This window comes from Marmota monax, unplaced genomic scaffold (assembly GCF_021218885.2).
Source record: "Marmota monax isolate L192 unplaced genomic scaffold, Marmota_monax_Labrador192_F-V1.1 WCK01_AAM20220418_F8-fsc00001, whole genome shotgun sequence".
NCBI lineage: Eukaryota > Metazoa > Chordata > Mammalia > Rodentia > Sciuridae > Marmota > Marmota monax.
In genome coordinates this window covers 15,982,394-16,002,001 of record NW_026693777.1, presented here as the reverse complement: position 1 = coordinate 16,002,001, position 19,608 = coordinate 15,982,394, and the positions used below count along the sequence as shown (strand labels likewise).

General features: G+C 34.8%; 2 protein-coding genes across 4 annotated transcripts in view; one reads left to right on the top strand and one right to left on the bottom strand.

The window, feature by feature from the left end:
* Positions 1–3,701, top strand: part of Nid2 (nidogen 2) — a 61,234-nt gene extending 57,533 nt beyond the window's left edge. For 2 of the 3 annotated variants that reach the window (XM_046461276.2, XM_046461274.2), the window contains exons 19-21: positions 1,654–1,777; positions 2,676–2,788; positions 2,984–3,701. In XM_046461276.2, the coding sequence (XP_046317232.1) occupies positions 1,654–1,777; positions 2,676–2,788; positions 2,984–2,994 (248 nt within the window). In that variant the 3' untranslated portion in view covers positions 2,995–3,701. Of the gene's footprint in view, positions 1–1,653; positions 1,778–2,675; positions 2,797–2,983 lie in introns of those variants that run through there. The other variant, XM_046461275.2, reaches the window with a different exon arrangement.
* A 113-nt stretch (positions 3,702–3,814) lies between these two features.
* Positions 3,815–19,204, bottom strand: Rtraf (RNA transcription, translation and transport factor). The gene is made up of 8 exons (XM_046461277.2): positions 19,039–19,204; positions 17,191–17,315; positions 14,792–14,891; positions 9,796–9,882; positions 8,858–8,946; positions 6,898–6,966; positions 4,253–4,301; positions 3,815–4,143 (listed from the first exon to the last, which is right to left on the bottom strand). The coding sequence occupies exons 1-8, from the start codon at positions 19,097–19,099 to the stop codon at positions 3,989–3,991; spliced, it is 735 nt and encodes a 244-aa protein (XP_046317233.1). The 5' UTR covers positions 19,100–19,204; the 3' UTR covers positions 3,815–3,988.
* Positions 19,205–19,608: the final 404 nt, after the last annotated feature.

Here is a 19,608-nt window from a genome sequence, read left to right as displayed (position 1 = left end):
TTGCTTTAATAGTATCTTATGCTGAAAATATTGAAAAGTGAGGTGGCAGAATAGCTTCCTTTCAGTAATACTGAAATACCTGGGATATACCCAGATTTATCTATTTCTATTGTGTGCTTTTCTTTAGAATAAATGAAATATGCTATGTACCTAGTTCTGTAAAGAATATGGAAAATATTATTCTTGAATTTATAATCTAATAAAAATGACTATAATGCAGACAGGTCACTTACAATCTAATTGTCTAAAAACATTACATTTTTTTCATATGATGATAAACTCAACATTTTATTATCTTCATAACAAAACAAACAATGAAGCTTAGAACTGGATCACTTGGCCCTTTCTCTTCTTATCTTCTCCCAGTTCAAAATGCTTACATCTGTTAATAGTCACCATTCTCTTAGATCTGCAGTTAGGCTCAACACACTTAAGTCTCAGCACAAGTCTTTAGCTCTTTTCCTGAAAATTTGCCTAGTCTGCCCACCATACCCACTCTGTTTCCTGTCATAATGCTGCTTTCCCTGTGCATACGGAGAATCCTTGCCCTTCAAGTTCTATTGTGTCACTTTTTTTCTTGTACTTTGTTTTTTTTATTTTGCATTACAATTCTTAATATACCATTATACAATAATTTATCATATCTCTGATTATATATAAGGTACGTTGACACCAAATTCACATCTTCATACATGTATTTTGTATAATGATGAGAGTCTCCTTTCACTATCCATGCTATTGTGTCACTTTTTTGGGGATGGTGTTTGCCCCACTTCTTACAGAACATATGTCAGGTCCTAGGAATGTTCACCATGTTTGTGGGAGCATTATCAGCAAGGAAAGCTAAAACATTACAATTTTTAAAAAGTATTTGGGATTTAAATTTCTTGAGAAATGTGAAATTTGGAAATTCTTGAATAATTTAGCTGTTGGGAAATTTTCAAGACTGCTTTGTTTACAATGAAAAATAGCTATGTTACCATTTTCTTGTACCTAGAAAATAACATTCTTTAAAAACATTTAAGGATTTTTTTTTTTTTTTGTTAAGATTGCCTTGGCTATTATACCCTTTACACTTGCTTTATGAAGGATGAATATTTAACCAGATGTTAAATATACAACAGTTCATAGGCCAAGGCTTAAAATTATAAGTTACAAAAAATGCTTATCTCTACTGACTCACTTTGGAAGAAATTTAGATTTCAACAGATCTCTTTCAAAACACAAAACAAAACAAAATTAAAACAACATTAACACTAGGTTTGAATTTCTATTAGAAACTAGAGCCAGGTGCAATATGGTGCATGCCTGTAATCCTAGTGGTTTAGGAGGCTGAGGTGAGAGGATCACAAGTTTAAAGCCAGCCTCAGCAAGACCTTAGCAAGACCCTTTCTTAAAATAAAAAAATAAACAACAGCCTGGGGATGTGGCTCAGGAGTTAAATGTTGGTACAATCCCTGGTACAAATGAACAAATGGGAGACTAATAATAGAATATAATGCAGCTGCTAATTTGTATGACTAGAAATGGGAATAAAATGTCCATTTCCTATTCTGTTTTCCTTGAGAAGGAATCTGCCACTATCATATTTGGCAAAATAGCCTTTGTTTCTGCATGGTATGAAAGGATCACATTTCCCCTTTGTTTTAAAAGGAACCAAAAAACTGGAATGTACACTACCTGATGGAACTGGACGGCGTATTGTCCAAAACAACCTCAACTACCCCTTCAGCATTGTTAGCTATGCAGATCACTTCTACCACACAGATTGGAGGAGGTAAGCTCAGCACATTCTGCCTGAAAAGGCAAATGGTTCTTGAGATCACACTTGACCAGTCAGTGAGTTACTTTGGTACTTAAGCCCTCTATTGAGGTTTTTCATTATTTCCTCATTAATAGTTAGTGCTTTTGAAATCATGCTTTTACTTAACCCAGAAATTTAATGTTATTGACCACAGGTAGCTTAAAGTGGCAAAGATTTTTTGGTAGTATCCTATTAATAAGTAGGCATGTTTATTTAAATCTGTTCCTCAGAGAGTAAGACTAGCCTGTGTGGTACCATAAGGTAGTTATTAAGTATTGGGTTTTTAGTTTTTTTTTTTTTTTAAATATTATGAACAGTCTACCTAGGAGATGGGAAAAATACTATTTAGACTATTCTCAAATGAGGATCTGGGGAACATTTAAAAAACAAAACATCTACGTTCTTTTACCCCATCACCTACAATTTTGATTTAATTGGTCTGGCATGAGATCCACACATCAGTATTTTAATAGATCCTCGTATGATTTTAAATGCAGCTAGGACTGAAAACAACTGATTTAGACCAGTGGTTTGCAAACTTCAGTGTGGCTTCAATATCACCCCAAGGGCTTATTTTAAACATATTGCTAGGTCCCATCCCAGTTTGAGTCAGTAGGTTTTGGGGGCAGTCAGGGGAGAGGTGCCAGGGATTTTTATTACCTGTAAGTTTCCAAATGATGCTGGTTTGGGTATCACCTCGAGAACCACTGGTATTAGACAACTCTTCTATGAGAAAAAAAACTCACTTGATTAACTTGATTTAAATAACATATTCTAGGCTTGCAGAGATTTCTCTACTTTATTTAACCACTTGTATCTTTTTATCTAGTGACTAAATCTCCATTAATTCACTCTTCCTTTCTTTTGCCAGGGATGGTGTTATATCAGTAAATAAAGACAGTGGCCAGTTTATTGATGAGTATCTCCCAGAGCAGCGATCTCACCTCTATGGGATCACTGCAGTCTACCCCTACTGCCCAACAGGTAAATGAACACATTTCAGGATGCTCCTTTGAATTATCAGAGAAGGGATTACTGATTACTCCTGCTGCCAATGACATTGCCAACACTGCCATCTTTACTACCTTAAGTCTACCTAGCATAACGATAAACAAAATGAAAAAGACTTGGTCTTGCAACTTGGTTAAAAATTCATCACTCTGCCCTCTTCCCTCACAGGAAGAAAATGAACATAAAGGAGGAAACATAAAGGAGGACTTAAAGTTTACAATCAGAATCTTGACCCTGAAGAGCATTTACTGAAAAAGGCAAAGAAAGTGAAAAAGGAATTGGCCATTAGAAGTTTCTGGACATACAAGATGAACATTTTTAATGTAAAAGACTATATTTTGTGAAAAGCTTATACCTCAATCTTTACTACTGTATTTTTAAAATCAAAGGTTGTTATTGCCAGTTCAAAAAAAGTAATAGAATTTTAATTGTTGCTTTTTAAAGCAACTTTTTGTAAACATTCGTGTCATATTTAAAAGGCAAATTCATAAAACTAAACCAATTAGAGTTAAATCCTCTAAATCTGATTTTTGCTATGGATTCTTTCTGGCCAGGAAATTAAAGCACATGCGATCAGTATAAAAATACAATCAAAATACAATCCTAAAAAATCAACGTAGATATAGTTATAGAAGCCTATGCAGAACTGTGGGAAAGACCAACTTATTTATAGTTTCCCAACAAAAGTTCTAAGACTTTTTTTTTTTTTTTACCTCTGCATTAGTGCATTTCTATTTATATTAAAAGGTGCTAGAATGATTGTATTTTCTGATCCCATAAGTGCCTCTACAGATGTGACCACCAAAAGTACTACATTTATAAATACCAAAGATGTAGCAGTTCTCACATTTTCTAGATTACTCTAATAAAATTTGTTTTCCTACAATTTAAGGATCTATACTGTCTGTGACAAGGTGGGGACTGGCATGCATCTCAACCACAAAGGAGTACACATTAATTATACAAGTACATAGTTTAAAAAACAAAACAAAAAAACACTCCACTTTCCCAAACTTTATTAAAGAAAAAAAGCAATGGTGGTAAATCTCTAGAACAGTCAATTTTCTGGGATTCCTCCCTTGAAAATGTGACATTTGATTTACAAACACATGCCAGAAGTGTACATGGTTCCCAATTGTACTAAGTAGGTAAGAAGCTAAAATCCTAGAGTGTTCATCTTCCAACTTTCCCTAGTCTGTGGTCTGTCTTTGGATCAGCAATAATTGCCTGAACAGCTACTATGGCTTCATTAATTTTTGTCTGTAGCTCTCTGAGTTCTTCTATATGCAGCAATCGCAGAATCTGGGCAGCTTCATTAAGAACTGCATCTGTTTTGTAAGGAAAAAACACACATCAATACATAATTGTTGCTTTTAAGACTATTTATTCATTTTTAAGAGTCTAAGAAGAGTTTGAATTAAAACAAAAATCACATACCTCCCGTGTCAAAGCCAAGAATATGTTTGTCTAGAGCAACAGGCAAGCCCTTAAAAAAAAAAGACAAAATGAGTTTACACTTAAAAATAACTGCTTCTCATAAGAAACTGTAAAAAGCAGCTGTTCTGTTACTTTTAGCTGTAATGGTCAGGGGCCTAAGAATCATTTGCTGAAATCTACCTTGCAATTACGTTTTTCCCTATTTCAATAACTAGAGAGAATAGCTTTAAATGTACTGGAAATTCTACAGCCCATCCAGGCCTTTAGACCAGGCTTTTAAATCAATAAATCTTTGGCAGGCAGTATGGCTCAGTGGTAGAGTGCTTGCCTAGCATGTGCAAGGCCCTGGATTCAATCCCCAGCACTGCAAAATACTGCAGCAGTGTTTTGTCACTACTGCTATGGAAAGAGGGTTGAACCAGGGGCTGGGGATGTGGCTCAAGCGGTAGCGCGCTCGCCTGGCATGCGTGCGGCCCGGGTTCGATCCTCAGCACCACATACAAACAAAGATGTTGTGTCCGCCGAGAACTAAAAAATAAATATTAAAAAAAAAAAAAAAAAAAAAGAGGGTTGAACTGGCTGCTGTTGTTCCATTTAGTTTCAAAGAGTATTAGTGTACAGGCAAATGGGATAGGAATACCTTTAGTATTTCCTCCAGGAAAAATAGTTTTTCATTTAGCACATTTATTTTGGTGTTTTCTTCCCCCCAGTAGTAGTGGGGATTAAATCCAGGGCCTCACACATGAAAGGCAAGTACTGAGTTACACCCCACTAGCCCCCTTTTTTTTTGGAGACAGGGTCTCACTAAATTGACAAGGTTAGCCTCAAACTTGTGATCCTCTTGTCTCAGCCTCCTGAGTAGCTGGGGTTACAAGCATGTACCACCACACTGGCTTTTTCTCTTGTGAGATGTCTAGCTATATTGGCCACACTAGTCGTAAACTTCTGGACTCAAGGGATTCTCCCGAGTGCTGAGACTACAGTAGTGTACCACTATGCCCAGCTTAATTTGTCATTAAAAGTACACAAACCTATCTAAAAATATGCTGTTTTTGTTAAGCCAGCATTACGTTTACAAGTGTATTTACATAATTAAGCTTTCAACAGTTTATCTGGAAGGAAAAAAAAAGCATTTTACTAGTCAGCACCAACATATAGATAGACCAAAGATGACAACTACAATGATGCTAAATTGTAGACTTCACAATAACTATCAAAAATGATGCCAGGGCTTTTTTGATTATATTATACATAATCATTACTAGTAAAACAACAAAACCCAACTACCTATACTTTCAATGTTGCTATGTAAATACTTTAGTCACTGCTCAATTCTTACCTAATCTATTAATGTACACCTACCTAGGTACCATCTGCTTTAAAGTAGCTAACAAACAAGATATAAAAGTGACAAAACAAATGGGTTTGAAAGTATAGTGAGCAAAATAAAGAGTGTAATTGTACTGAGTGGCTCTGTCAGTCTGGTACCAGAGGCTGGAGTTTTCCTTCTGTCTGCCAACAGACCACTGAGGAATAGCTATCTGTGAAAATTATGCCTTAAATACTAGTTATGAATAGTTACAAAGACTAAACTATAAGAATTTCTCTACTATGTCATTATAGGCTGGTATCTTAAGACGGCACTAAAACTAGAATTTGGAGCACTGAAAATAAAACTAAATTTTACTTTGCAAACAAGGGCAAAAAGATTTGGCTATTCCTTTATTCACACTGCCTTCCAAACTAAAGACATAGTTTTGCTAAATGAATGATTACATTATGCCAGAACAATTTACTATCTGTTCTATAGAGTGAGTGAAATAAGCTGATTTTAAGCCAAGTTCTACTGGCTCCATTCATACATAATTAGGTCAAGAAAAACCTAGAGAAGAAAACTGAGGGTCTTTCACAAAGGACTACACTGCCCTGGTGTTAGTAACCTTTTAACACTACTGGGTCTTGCTAAAGGGGTCAGAGGACAAAAGACATCAGAGGGGAAAGGAGACCAAAGTCCAGAATGGTAGTGTGCCCAAGGTATTCACTGCAACATCTATTCAGTAGGAGGGAACTGTCTATAGAGACTATAGTTCCTCCTCTAACTCCTGAGGACATTCTCTGCACTATCTCATGGTCAATAAACTTTAGGAATGTTTGGATTTCTGACAGTTAATCAAAAAAACATCCCCAAAGTATTCTTTATGTATGGGGAAGGTATACTGAACAAAATGATCCAAGGACAGAACTTATCTCAAAAAAGAAAATTAACTGGTAACAGAAGATATGCCTTTTATTTTCTACTACGAATCAAACAATCCAATCCTTCTCAATGAACTTAAATCTTTTTAAAAATGAGCTTCAACTGGGCATGTGCAGTAGTTTGCAGACTGCACACAAGCTTTTAGAGCTTTTCTAAGATAGAAAAGTGGATAAAAATGAAGTTCATATATTACTCAACTGATTCCCAACAACTAGATACACTGAATTTGCTTAAGAACTAAACTAAATCACAATTAAATATGAAATCCTTTCTTTATGCTATTTAACACAGAATGAATATCTTAAGCAGATATTTACAACGTTTAAACTCATGGCTATACAAAAAGAAATTCTCACTAATAATTGATTTAGTATTTATATAAACATACCTCTTTTGTTTGATTTGCTTTAGCAACTGCATCTTGTGTTAGGCGCTCCTGAACCAAAATGCGAATTGCCTTAAGAAAATAAAAAATATTGCGTTTACTATTTATAATTCATCCTTCTCTGAATCTAGAGAATAAGGATACTCATAGTAATTCAAAACGCTTTTTTGAATAGATGTATTATTTATTTATATGTACGTGGTCAAAAAAATTTTTTTAGGGGCTGGGGTTGTGGCTCCATGGTAGAGTGCTCACCTAGCATGTGTGAGGCACTGGGTTCGATTCTCAGCACCACATATAAATAAATAAAATAAAGGTCCACTGACAAGTAAAAAAATACATATATTAAAAAAAATTTTTTTAAACAAAGGTATGTGGTAAAAAGTATGTCTCTTTTCTATGCCTAGCCATCCCTCCAAGAACAATCATTGTTACCAGATTTTTATGTATCTAAAAAGACTCTGAAGTTGTAAGTCTGCTCATGCATTTACAAACACAGAATCTTTGCCACAAAGGGTAGCATATAATAATGCTTGTTTTATACCTTGTGTTTATCACTTCATAGTAATAAAGTTTTCAACATTCTGAAGGACAAGATTTTTTAAAATGGAATTTAAAATTGGGGAGATAACAATTACAACTAAAAATATTATTTTTAATAAAAAGCAAATGCTGTACCTGAAAAAGATAATTAAAACATTTTTAAAAAATTTGAAACATTTTTAATGGTGATTGGTTACCAGTTAATGTTGACTCTTACACTTGGCAAACCTACTAAGATGCTTTCTATATCATCATTTTTTAAATACCTCTTTAAAAAACCCACTGGGAAATAAAGAGGTAGCTGAGACTAGAATTTTATAAAGTTTTTTGTTATAGCTCATTTGTATTTTTCCTATTTACTGGTTTTGGAAATCTAACAAAAATACTCTAAATATGCTATGCATTGTCTGTTTCTCCTCATTTAGTTTATAACTAAAAAGGACATATCCACTGTAGAACTATTCCAATGAATTTTACATAATTGAATGAAGAACAAGCATTTGAAGCAGCTAAATTAAAAAAAAAAAAAAATTGTCTTTTGGTATCCAATCTGGGCAAAGAAAATCTAAGTTAACACTCAGATTCAGTACAGAGAACTATAATGAGCTAAGAACAGGATAATATTTCCCTTATAATACATACAGTTCTAAAAAGTAGGACAACTATGACTTAATCTCTTCAGGGTAGGGTAAAATTTAATTATTCAATTTATTACACAGTAGTTTAAAGTAATAGTCATGTACAAGGTCTAGCCCAATGCTCTTTAATCTCTTCTAATAATAATAACTTCTAAAATAATTTCCAATTCTGATATCTTAAATTCAACATTATTAATTTGGGCATTTTCCACTATCTTAATGAATACAGACCATGAATCCTTAAAAGAACTGAGAAGTGGACTAATGTAGGAAAAAGAATGGGCTACTGGGTCAGAGTACTTAGATTCAGTTTCTCGCTCTATGATTTTCTGTGTCATCGTCTTATTTACATTTCTCTGAATACATTTTTTAAAAACAGAATGTTAGTATCTACCTCTATTGATTACTGGGAGGATTGAATGAGATTACCTTTGCAAAGATTTAGCACAGTGATAGGTACATCTTAACATTTTCCAGTGAAACCATTTATCTCATTCATTTTCCTAATCATTGGTACTTTACACTGCCTTTTCTCATTAACATCAAAAAATTGGCATTAGAAAATTTAAAATCTTTCCAATTTTTTTTTTATGTTAATGAGAAAAAACAAAGCAGAATAAAGCACTTTAATTATTACTGGACAATCTACATTATGCCACATATTTCTCAACTGTACTCTGGTCACTCAACCATAAATATAAATATCAATAAATAGTATTTTAAAAAGCGAAGAGATTTTTCTCTATACAGTTTCTCCCAAGAATCAAAAATATGAAGCTTACCTTAAGCATTACCAGGTAATCATCATGACGCTGAATCTGAAGAAGGTTAGCCAAAGCCATCACACCAGCCTTAAAGTCGGGATTATTTACTATGAAAGATTAAAAATAAACAAACAAATTATGTAGCTCTGCAGACATAAAAGCTTGCAAAATAGATTTTAAATTTTCTAATGTCATTTTTTTATATTAATAAGAAAAAAGAAGTGTAAAGTACCAATGATTAGGTAAATGAGATAAATGGCTTCCCTATTAATATATTTCACAAGTAACAGAACCAATATGTGACTAGCTTAACTTGCATTAGATTTGTTCTGTAACTCTGCAAGTCTCATTTTTGTGGCACTTTTAATTTACATTTCTTCCCAAAGTTACTAATTTTAACAGAAAGATCCCTTCAATGAAGAGTTTGCCTCAAAACTTTTCTCTAAGCAGCATATACAAGCATGGAATGTACAAGCTTATTCATTCACAAAAATAATTCATAAATTATAGGTCACAATGAAATTAGCCAGTAAAACATATTTAACATATCATAATCTAGGTAATTAAACTCTTCATACTTTCATAAAGGGGAAATAATTACTAAGACACATGCAACTTAATGGAAAATTTTATCATTTGTTTCATACTATAACTGAATTAAAAAATAAAATTTATACACCCAGGAAGGCAAACAATGACCTGCATGATTAAATATAAATTGAAACCCCAAACTACTGGGAGTGAATTAAAGAACAGCATAGGGCCCTGGGTTCAATCCCCAGCACCACAAAACAAACAAACAAAAACATTACAGAGAATAAAATGTCAACATAAACACTATCTACATAAAGCAGTCTTAATTTAATGACACCAAGTTAAATGTGAACTTCATTCCAGGAAGTAAAACATATGTAAGAAACCAAAAATGATGATCAATTTTATACATTAATACTTACCATCCAAATTGATCAACGGCTCTGCATTTTTAGTTGCATTGTCAGTATTTTTTGCATTATCAGGTACCAAGTCCTTGTATTTTTCAGCTATAAAACAGGCAAAAATATAATTTATAGAATGGCAACTTAAGGTAAAATAAATAATTATTTCTGAATTCAATTGAGCTAAGATGATTATAAACATAAAATATTTCATTCAAGAAAACTTATTTTTTTTAACTATAGAAAATCTAACAGAAGAGAATGTAATTATAGCTTTTTGATTAAGCTAAAGTGCTTATTAGATACTTGACAACTATCTTTTCATCAACATTTCTAAACGTAATCATTTCAAACACTGAAATTTTTGGAGGGAAATGTCTTTTATAGCTCCCCCTAAAACTTGGGACTTAAGAATGGGAGGAGGGTAAATAAAGGTTACAAAAGATTAAATATAAACTCGCTAAAAGGTTTTTTTTCCCCCCAAGTCTTATTTTGAATGCAGATATAAAATCTAAAACCCTTGCTTTGTAAAGCATCATCACTTGAAATACACTGTATATAAATCTGAAACATATTTCAGGGAAAGGTGAAATTTAGAATTCCAAAGGTAGGCTTTATTACTTTAATTTGAAAAATATTTAATAATATACAAAGAAATTTTGAATCAACTTAATGACCAAAATGAAATCTTAACCTATAGTGCTTTTATGATTTGTTAATGAAATAAGAGAAAAAAATAAAAGTTTTAAAATTTAAGCCAGACAGTTAAAGCCTAAAGGGACTCCTAACTCAGTCAGAAATTAGTCTAAAGAAACGTCCACTGGTCACATGTGGAACAGTGTAAACACCAAGACAGATGATGACAAGAAAGGATTTTGACCCAATGAGTAAAATAAGACCCCTTTTATCTACAATGATTTTAATAAATAAATTTAAAAAAAAAAAGCTTCTCCTTACAGTAGAAAGTCAACAAATAAACAAATGCCAAAGGAATCATGGAATTGGGAAAGCACCTTTGGGCAACTACCAACATAAATGAAGCAAAAGTCATCAAAAGGATGCTAAAATTAGCAGGGAACTATGGGAAACAAAAGTACACTTAATAGTCTCAAAATATCTCCCAAAGGGGAAAACAATTAATAGTGAACAAACTTTAACCAAGTGATCAAGTTAACATGACTAATAATGAGAGCAACATCATACAACTCCTGATGTAACGCACTTTAAAAATATATCACTTCTGTGTTGTTTCTAACAAAAGTATCAACCCTGAACCTAACTGTGAGAAAACATCACACAACCCAAACTGAGTAAAATTCTACAAAATAAGTGTCAGTATCATTTAGCACAAGCTAAGATTAAGGAATTGTTCCAGATTATAGAACACTAAAGAGATATATAAAACTGAATCTAGGGGCTGGGGATGTGGCTCAAGCGGTAGCGCGCTCGCCTGGCATGTGTGCGGCCCGGGTTCGATCCTCAGCACCACATACAAACAAAGAAGTTGTGTCTGCCGAGAACTAAAAAATAAATAAATATTAAAAAAAAAAAAAAAAGAAAAACTGAATCTAATGCGTAACCCAGGATTACTTTGTTGTTGCTGTTGCTGATTTGAAGGGGGCTGTCTATAAAAAATATTGTGGAGACAATATGTAATGTGACTAACATCTATAGATTGTGGTAATTTTAATTTCCTGATTTTAATACTGTGGTCGTGTAAGACAAAAATCCGTTTTAGAAAGTGCACATAGAAGTTTAGGAAAAAATTGTGTATGTGTGCTTGTGTACATGTGTGCATACAAAGAAGGATGAAGCCAATGAAATAAATGCTAAGGGGGCTGGGATTGTTGCTCAGTGGTAGAGCACTTGCCTAGCATGTGCAAGGTGCTGGGTTCGATCCTCAGCACCACATAAAAATAAATAAATAAAATAAAGATATTTTGTCCAACTACAACTAAGGAAAAAATGTGAAAAAAATAAAATAAAATGCTAAGTCTGCAGAATTGGGGTGTATAAAAATTCTTGACTACTGTAATTTTTCTGTCAATGTGAAATTATATTTTAAAAAAGTGAGATATTTGAGTCAGGCTTTAATTACCTTAATTGACAAGCTAGTGAAAGGCTTTATATAGTGGTAAGGCACAAATAAAAATTTCACAATTTTTTCAGCAAATTTAAGAAAGCTTAAAAGTCAAAAAGGTGGCAACCTATCAATGTAAAACCTCAAAAGAACATGAGCGCCTCCTGCTGAAAAAGAAAAGCATTACTACTTTAACCAATTTTCAAAAGTATTCTTATAACTTTAAATTTTATTATTAAATAAAACTTGTTTCTAGTTTAGATTTTTAAATGTTTGATACCATTTACCTTTCCACTATTTTTAGTATAAAAAATCACCATATTTCATATACAAGCTTGTTTTATTCATTAACAAAGACTGCTATAACTGAGAAACAAATGTACATACTTGTAGTCAACTGCTGGGATACACTATCATGTGGCAGCTACCACTGAAGACTGAGATTATAAAAATAGAATGGAATAAATAAGGGTAAAACAAATAAATTGATATGTGACTACAAACTTATTTGGAATAGCAGAAAAACAGTTTTCATAAGGTGGAGAATACTTCATTAAAAATTAGCTCATACAGTTCTTACTGATTCAGAGCAGAATTGTTAAAAGGTCCTAAAAAATCAATTAACACTACCAAGGTTACAAAGCATAGGATTACATTTATTTTCTAAAGTATCAAATGCATATTTTCCTTGTAAACTAAAATTGAAAGTAAAGAAAGCCGGATGCGGTGACGCATGCCTGTATTCCCAGCAGCTCCGGAGGCTGAGGTAGGAGGATCTTGAGTTCAAAGTCATAACAGCAAGGTGCTAAGCAACTGAGTGAGAACTTGTCTCTGAATGAAATACAAAAAAGGGCTGGAGATATGGCTCAGTGGCCCCAGAGTTAAATCCCCGGTACTCCCCCCACAAAAAAAGAAAGGAATAAAATCTCAAATCAGAGAGCTTTCCCTAGATCTGTGCCATAATGCTTCTGAAATTTAAATCTGAGGCACCCCCAAAAAAACCAACTGGGTGATGCTCCAAATCAACACATGTGAATATTCATAGACATTGCATTTGCCAAGCAATTACTAAAGTTGATAAGGATCTGTTATAAGCATGAACCTCATGGGTACTGTACAAGACAGAATTCCTCCTCCTCCCAGTACTTAGAACCTCTTCATGTTACCCTATGTGGCAAAAGGAAATTGTGTGTGTGATTAAATCAGGGATAGTGGGATGGGGAGAATATCCTGGATTATTCAAGAGGGTCCACTGTAATCACAATGTCCTTATGGAAAAAGAAGGCAGAAGGGTCAGAGAACAAGATGACAATGGAAGGAGAGGCAGAAAAAAACTGGAAGATGCTATGCTGCTAGACTTGATGATGAAGAAAAGGGCCAGAGTTAAGGAAGACAGATATCCTCAAGAAGGTAGAAAAGGAAAACAGATTTTCTCCTCCAGCCTCCAAAAGGAACCAGCTCTGCTGACAACTTGGAGACTGATGTTGAACTTCTGACTCCAAAATTAGATAATAAATTGGGTTTTAAGTCATTGAGTTTGTGGTAATTTGTTAAAATACCAACAGAAACTAAGAGAGGTACCATGCAGGGAACAAACCTCACAATTTACTGGGGCAAATAAGGCATAGTAGCAAAATGGAAAGTGGCAAGTGAGTTAGAAGGTAGACATGAAAAGCTATAAGGATATTACTGCTAAGGTGAAAATTACTGCTAAATGTGTACAGATAGACTGAAATACCAAGCTAAGGAGCTTAAAGTTCCTTTTGTAGAAAATGGGAAAACCATGATGTTTTAAAATATTTTAAATAAAGCTGTTCAGGAAGTAGCACTCTAAAACAGATTCACATTTCAGAAAGTGAGCTGGTAGATTATGCAGCTAAGACTGTAGAGTAACACTCACAGCAGACTACTTTAAAAAATATTACAATAACCTCAGCAGAAAGTAAACAAGAAGCAAAAATAGGATGATAGTGGCAAGAATGGAGAAATTAAGATATAGCAAACAAGGCAAAAGATTAATAGCGGTAGGACAGGAGGGAAAGGGTAAAGCCAGAGTTATCAAAGAGACTTCAAAAGGAAATGATTAAGAGACTATAACTGACAGTATCATTAAAATGAAAAACAAAATACAAAAGATGTAGATAAGATGGATCAAATCTCGCATTCAAACCTGGGCAGCCTTCTCAAAAGTGAAATCTACTGAGAGGAAACATGAATTTAATGAAAAATTGTTTTTACTCTACATATTAATATTAAGAAGCTTCTAATAACAAAAGTATGTGTTACAACATTAAACACAACGCACAATTGTGATCTATAGTGTATGAACGTACATTAGCATTACACATGCTTTGCAGTCTCCTGGGATAACTGCTGCAACCAACACCTCAAAATCCCATCAATTTTGGGATACCAGAAACAATTTAACTTAAAAGGTTAAGGTGTAGAGTGTGAAAGTTGGTAAAGTTTACCAAAGTAACGTTACTTTGTTGAAAAGGCAAACAGCCTTCTACAAAAAAAATTTCCAAAATCTAAAAGATACATGCAAATATCAATAAAAGACTATATATAAAGTGCTTTTAACTTCTTGTGACAAAAATGAGCAAAAGGTCCCAGACACAGGAACATGCCTATAATTCTGGCTACTTGGGAAGTTGAAGCAGGAGAACAGCAAATTTGAGGCCAGCCTGGACAACTTAGCAAGACCCTGTCTCAAAATAAAAAATAAAAGGCTGCAGATAAAGCTCCATAGTAGAGTGCCCCTGGGTTTACTCCCCAGAAGTGCAAACAAAACAAAATAAACAAAACAAAAAACCAAAGATTAAACAATGTAAGACAGAAACAAATTGGTAAGTTCCCTGTATTTTCATATTCCCTCTTTCCCATCTTTCTTTTCTCTTAAAAAAAGAACACAAATACTCAAAAAAAACATACCGTTATCTCCATACTCAAGTCTAACAGCTAAGCCAAGAAGCCAGTCAATTGCTTCTTGTCGATCCTGAATCTTGAAGGGACAGTTAACATCTCTGAGATACTGTAAAGACGGAGAGGAAAAAAAAAAATTAAAGGTCCAATTTGATTATATTATCCAGTTTTATCCAGTGATTACACAACTTGGATCTGGGATGGGAATCTAAACTTTCTAATTGCAGACTTCAGTACATAAAGAGTAATTTATAAAAAGGGGACAGTTTTTAAAAGAATGATATATAAATAAATTAGTTATTATCTAAACTTCAATATTATAACTTTCATGTTATGGAAATGCTATGAATAGAGTAAATCATATAACATACACATAGGCTGTAACCAAGTAAACATCTGAAAGCATATCAAGATGAGTGGTATCCTTCAAATAAGTCTCTTAGGAAGTGAAAACTGAATTCTAGCAACAATGCTACTAAACTTCTGCCCCTTTGGAAATCCTTTCAGGAATAACTAATGAATTATTATGTTTAATCATAACTTATTTTCTACCCTCAAATTTTGTTCCCTTATTTAAAAAAATAATCACCTCCTTCACAATATTTTGTCATGGCCCCCTCCCCAAATAGTCAATACTGAAAACATTTAAAGGATTCAACTCATGATTTAAAAATGAGCAAAAGGTCTCAGACACAGGCACGTGCCTATAATTAGAAAGAAACATTTTTATATATATTTTATACAACAACATTAACATTCCCATGAGACAAACTATATGATCATCTATTGGGTAAGTTCTTATATACTTACCTTCCAGTTATTCTACTTTATCTCATTTGTGTGTTTTATATCAGGAAAGTTTTTATTCTTCAAATACACTTTTACATGTGTATTGTTTTATACATGTGAATGGGCCATAAAAGGTAAAATAAACAAATGCAAAATCCTAACAATGTATTTCAAAGTCTTAACAAGCCCATTAGAATTGTATTAAATATTTTTAAGGGTAAAGGAAAATAATCCAGCAGAAGTAAAGGCAGTGACAATAATAATTATACAGTACCTGCTATTGGCCAGGCACTTCTGTAAATAGGTATATAGGTTATCACTACTACAAAGCCACCCCTATGGAATAGGTACCACTGTAATACCCATTACTTAAAATTGAGACAGAAAAGTTCATAAACTTGCCCAAGGGGATAATACTGGTGTATAACTTATAGAATTCCCTAATTCATAAAATTACTGGTTGATTCTAGGGAGAACGGGTACCCTTACTCATTTAAGTAATACAGCTGATGAAAATGTTTAATGTAAATAATGACACTGTAAAATGTGACTTTTACCTAATTTGAAAACAAATTTTTCTACAAAAATATTATAAAATTAAGTCAATGGGAAACTTTATTCTAGTCACAAAAATATGATGTGAACACAGATATTTATAGGCTGCTTCTATCATACACAGGAACATTTCATATCATACACAGAACATTAAATATAAGCATAAATATAACATAGTCTAATTTTTGAGCATGCCAATGTCTTTTAATATAAGAAATAACCAGTGGCTCGGGAAGCTGAGGCAGGAGAATTGTGAGTTCAAAGCTAGCCTCAGCAATTTAGTGAGGCCTTAAGCAACTCAGCAAGACCCTGTCTCAATAAAATTTAAAAAGGGCTGGGGATATGGAGATATGGTTCAGTGGTTAACTGCCCCTGGGTTCAATTCCTGATACAAATAAAATAAAATAAAATAAAAAGAAAGACTACTAAAAGTGTACCATTGCTGCATTTTATTTATTTATTTATTTTTGTCCAATGTTAAAATTGATATTGGCCACTAAGTGAATATATTTACATTTAAAGAATATATTCCACTATTTAAGAAACTTCACAACGTTTCTGAAGAAACTAGTTCTACCTCATTCATAAGATTGTCAAGATCCCAAGGCCACCTGCCCCCCCCCACCCCCGCCCCAAATTATCAATACTCAAGCTTGGTAGGAGGAGAATTTGCACTAAAATCAAAAGAAACATGGTAAGAAAAAAGCTAAACCCTTGAAATCTGCTTTTCTAACACTTATCATTATTATATCTTTAAAGAACAAAATAAGCTTTGGCACAGTAGCGTGCACACCTGTAATCCCAGCAGCTCAGGAGGCTGAGGCAGGAAGATAGTGAATTTAAAGCCAGCCTCAGCAACTTATCAAGACCCTAAGCAACTCAGTGAGACCCTGTCTCTAAATAAAATATAAAACAGGCTGGGTATGTGGCTCAATGATTGAGTGCCCAAGTTCAATCCCCAGTGCCAAAAAAAAAGAAAAAGTAATTTTAAGGTCACCTTTAGAAAAGTTTCATATAGTTTAGAAAAGCTCTCTGTATGTTTATTTTACTTCCTAATTCCTTACCTTTTCAAAGAACTTGGGCCAGTCACTGCTGTGGATGTTTCTTAAATTACCTCTGTCTTCAATCTTGTAGTGTCTGATTTTCTGGTCTTCAAGCCAAACAATAAAGTTTCTAAATTCTGTTTCATCTGCAATCAAAATATTATATAAATCACTAGAAACACTGATAAAATATTTCCTTTTTCACAAATGGTCTTGAGGAATTTTCTTAATCCCACAATGATAAGTTAACTGAGCCAATAGAAGCAGGAGTTGCAAGTATAGACTCCCGGAGCCACAGATTAACAATGATCTAATCAAATCTCAACCTGAATTTAAAAAGCCCAGACACTTACAATTGATTGTGTGAACATGAACTGATCACCTACATTTTCTGTGCCCCAGTTTCTTTAGCTACAAAATGGGGATTAAAAAATGGACTTACCTCATAGTGTTGTTTTGAAGATTAAGTGAAATATTGATAAATAGTGCACAAGCACATAGTTTTGCTATTTAAGTATTAGTACTATTCCAGTTCCTTTGAGGGAGAAGAGAGAGACTGGGCAAGTATGAAATTATAACAAAGTAAAATAAACAATAAGTAATAAAAAAACCAATTAAGAAATTAAATAATAAATTCAGAAAGGAAACACTATGACTATTACTGTCACGTAATGCTTACTGCACATTAAGTGCACAGTGTATATTTATTTTAATCCTTCCTATATATTTATTTTTAACCAGTAAACTGAACCCAGGTGCACAACCCAGGTGCACTTCACCACATCCCCAGCCCTTTTTATTCTGAGACAGGGTCTCACCAAGTTGTTGAGGCTAGCTTTGAACTCATAATCCTTCTGCCACAGTTACTGGGATTACAAGCATGTGCCACCTCACCTGACTGCATCCAATACCCTTTGAAGTGGATAATATCCCCATTTTACAGATCAGAAAACTGATACTCAAAGATTCAAATCCAGATCTAAGTTCTACTGCCACTGAACTTTTTTTTAAATTCAAACGCAAAGTACAAAAACAAGATACAATAATTCAATATGATTCCAAAGGAGATCAAAGAAACCTGTTTTGAAATTATTCCCAACTTGTGAGTCTAATATAATGACTTGAGTACAATATCACAAGTTGAACTTGATGATCCCTTTTAAACTTCCTAGTCGACCAGACATCAAAAACAACTGAACAAAATGAGTATAGATAGGTTAGTAATAATTCGCAGCAATGTCATTACTTTTCAAAACTTTAATGCTGCAAAATCTTCAATACCTTTCTATTTACACAATTCAACCTCCCGGCTCAGATGCTACTAACTTTTTTTGCACGACCCACACAACTTTATTAATCTCTTACCCTGTGGGTGCTGGATTTCATTGTGTACTGTTTTGATCGTAAACTGTTTCCTTACTTCTGTCTCCTATCCCTACCCCTATCCCTTAGCTCTGGCAGGCAGTGAGCTAGTCTTCAAGTTACTCAGCACCTTTCTCAGAATCCAGCACTGCTGGCCCACAACAAATGCTCAAGGTATTACCCAACACCTGGTGAACTCTGGGGCTTTGAAATAAGAAAAAGGCAAACGCTTTCCCTTTTGTGTGCAGAGGAGCTGGGTGTTTGCAGGGTGGGGTAGGGGAGTCTAGAGTTATCAAGTAGAGAAAGTGGCGATGCTCAGGCAGGAATGGGTGAAGGGGCTCCGACCTCGGGGCGCGGCGGACGGCAGAGGTGTGTGGCGACCCCGAGAAAGGGGGCCCAAAGGCCCCCTCATCCCCGAGAGGGGTACAAGGCCGCCAAGGGTCCCGGTGGGGGTGCGTCCACCGCCAGGGTCAGGGCCAAGCGGCCGGCTAGGGGCCGCCGCCTCACCTTTACAGTTGAAGCCGGAAGGGTTGTGGTAGTCGAGAGCCGTCAGCTTGCGTCGGAACATGGTCCCCGCTTCTCACTCAGGTCCCCCGGGCCTCGCCCGGAGAGGAGAAGCGAGGTGGAGCGGGCGGCGCAGGCACCGGCGACGCGGCGAGAGGGCGGGCTGGCGCCGGGACGCTCCGGAATGACGGCAGCCTTCACCAATCGGGGCTTAAGAACGCAGGCCGCCGGCAAATCTTCACCAATCGCGGCTCGGGATGGGAAGGCGGAGTCACGTCAGGGCACGTCGACGCTCAAATAAACTTTATTGTCAGCTTCCTAGTTGTACAATAGGTAGAAAGCAAGGGAGAAGCCGGCTTCCTCTTGTCTCCCTTCTTTTTCTTTTCTTTTTGATAACAGCATGTGGAGAACAGTATCTGTAGGCTTTGTACTCTAGGCTACATGTCTCATTGGATCATAGAATTACTCCTAATATTTTTAATGTACTCATTTACCTAATTCTCGTCCTACATAGATGCTTTTCTAATACTGCTACTGCAAAGTCTGAAAAGCAAGATCCTTGCAATGTAATAC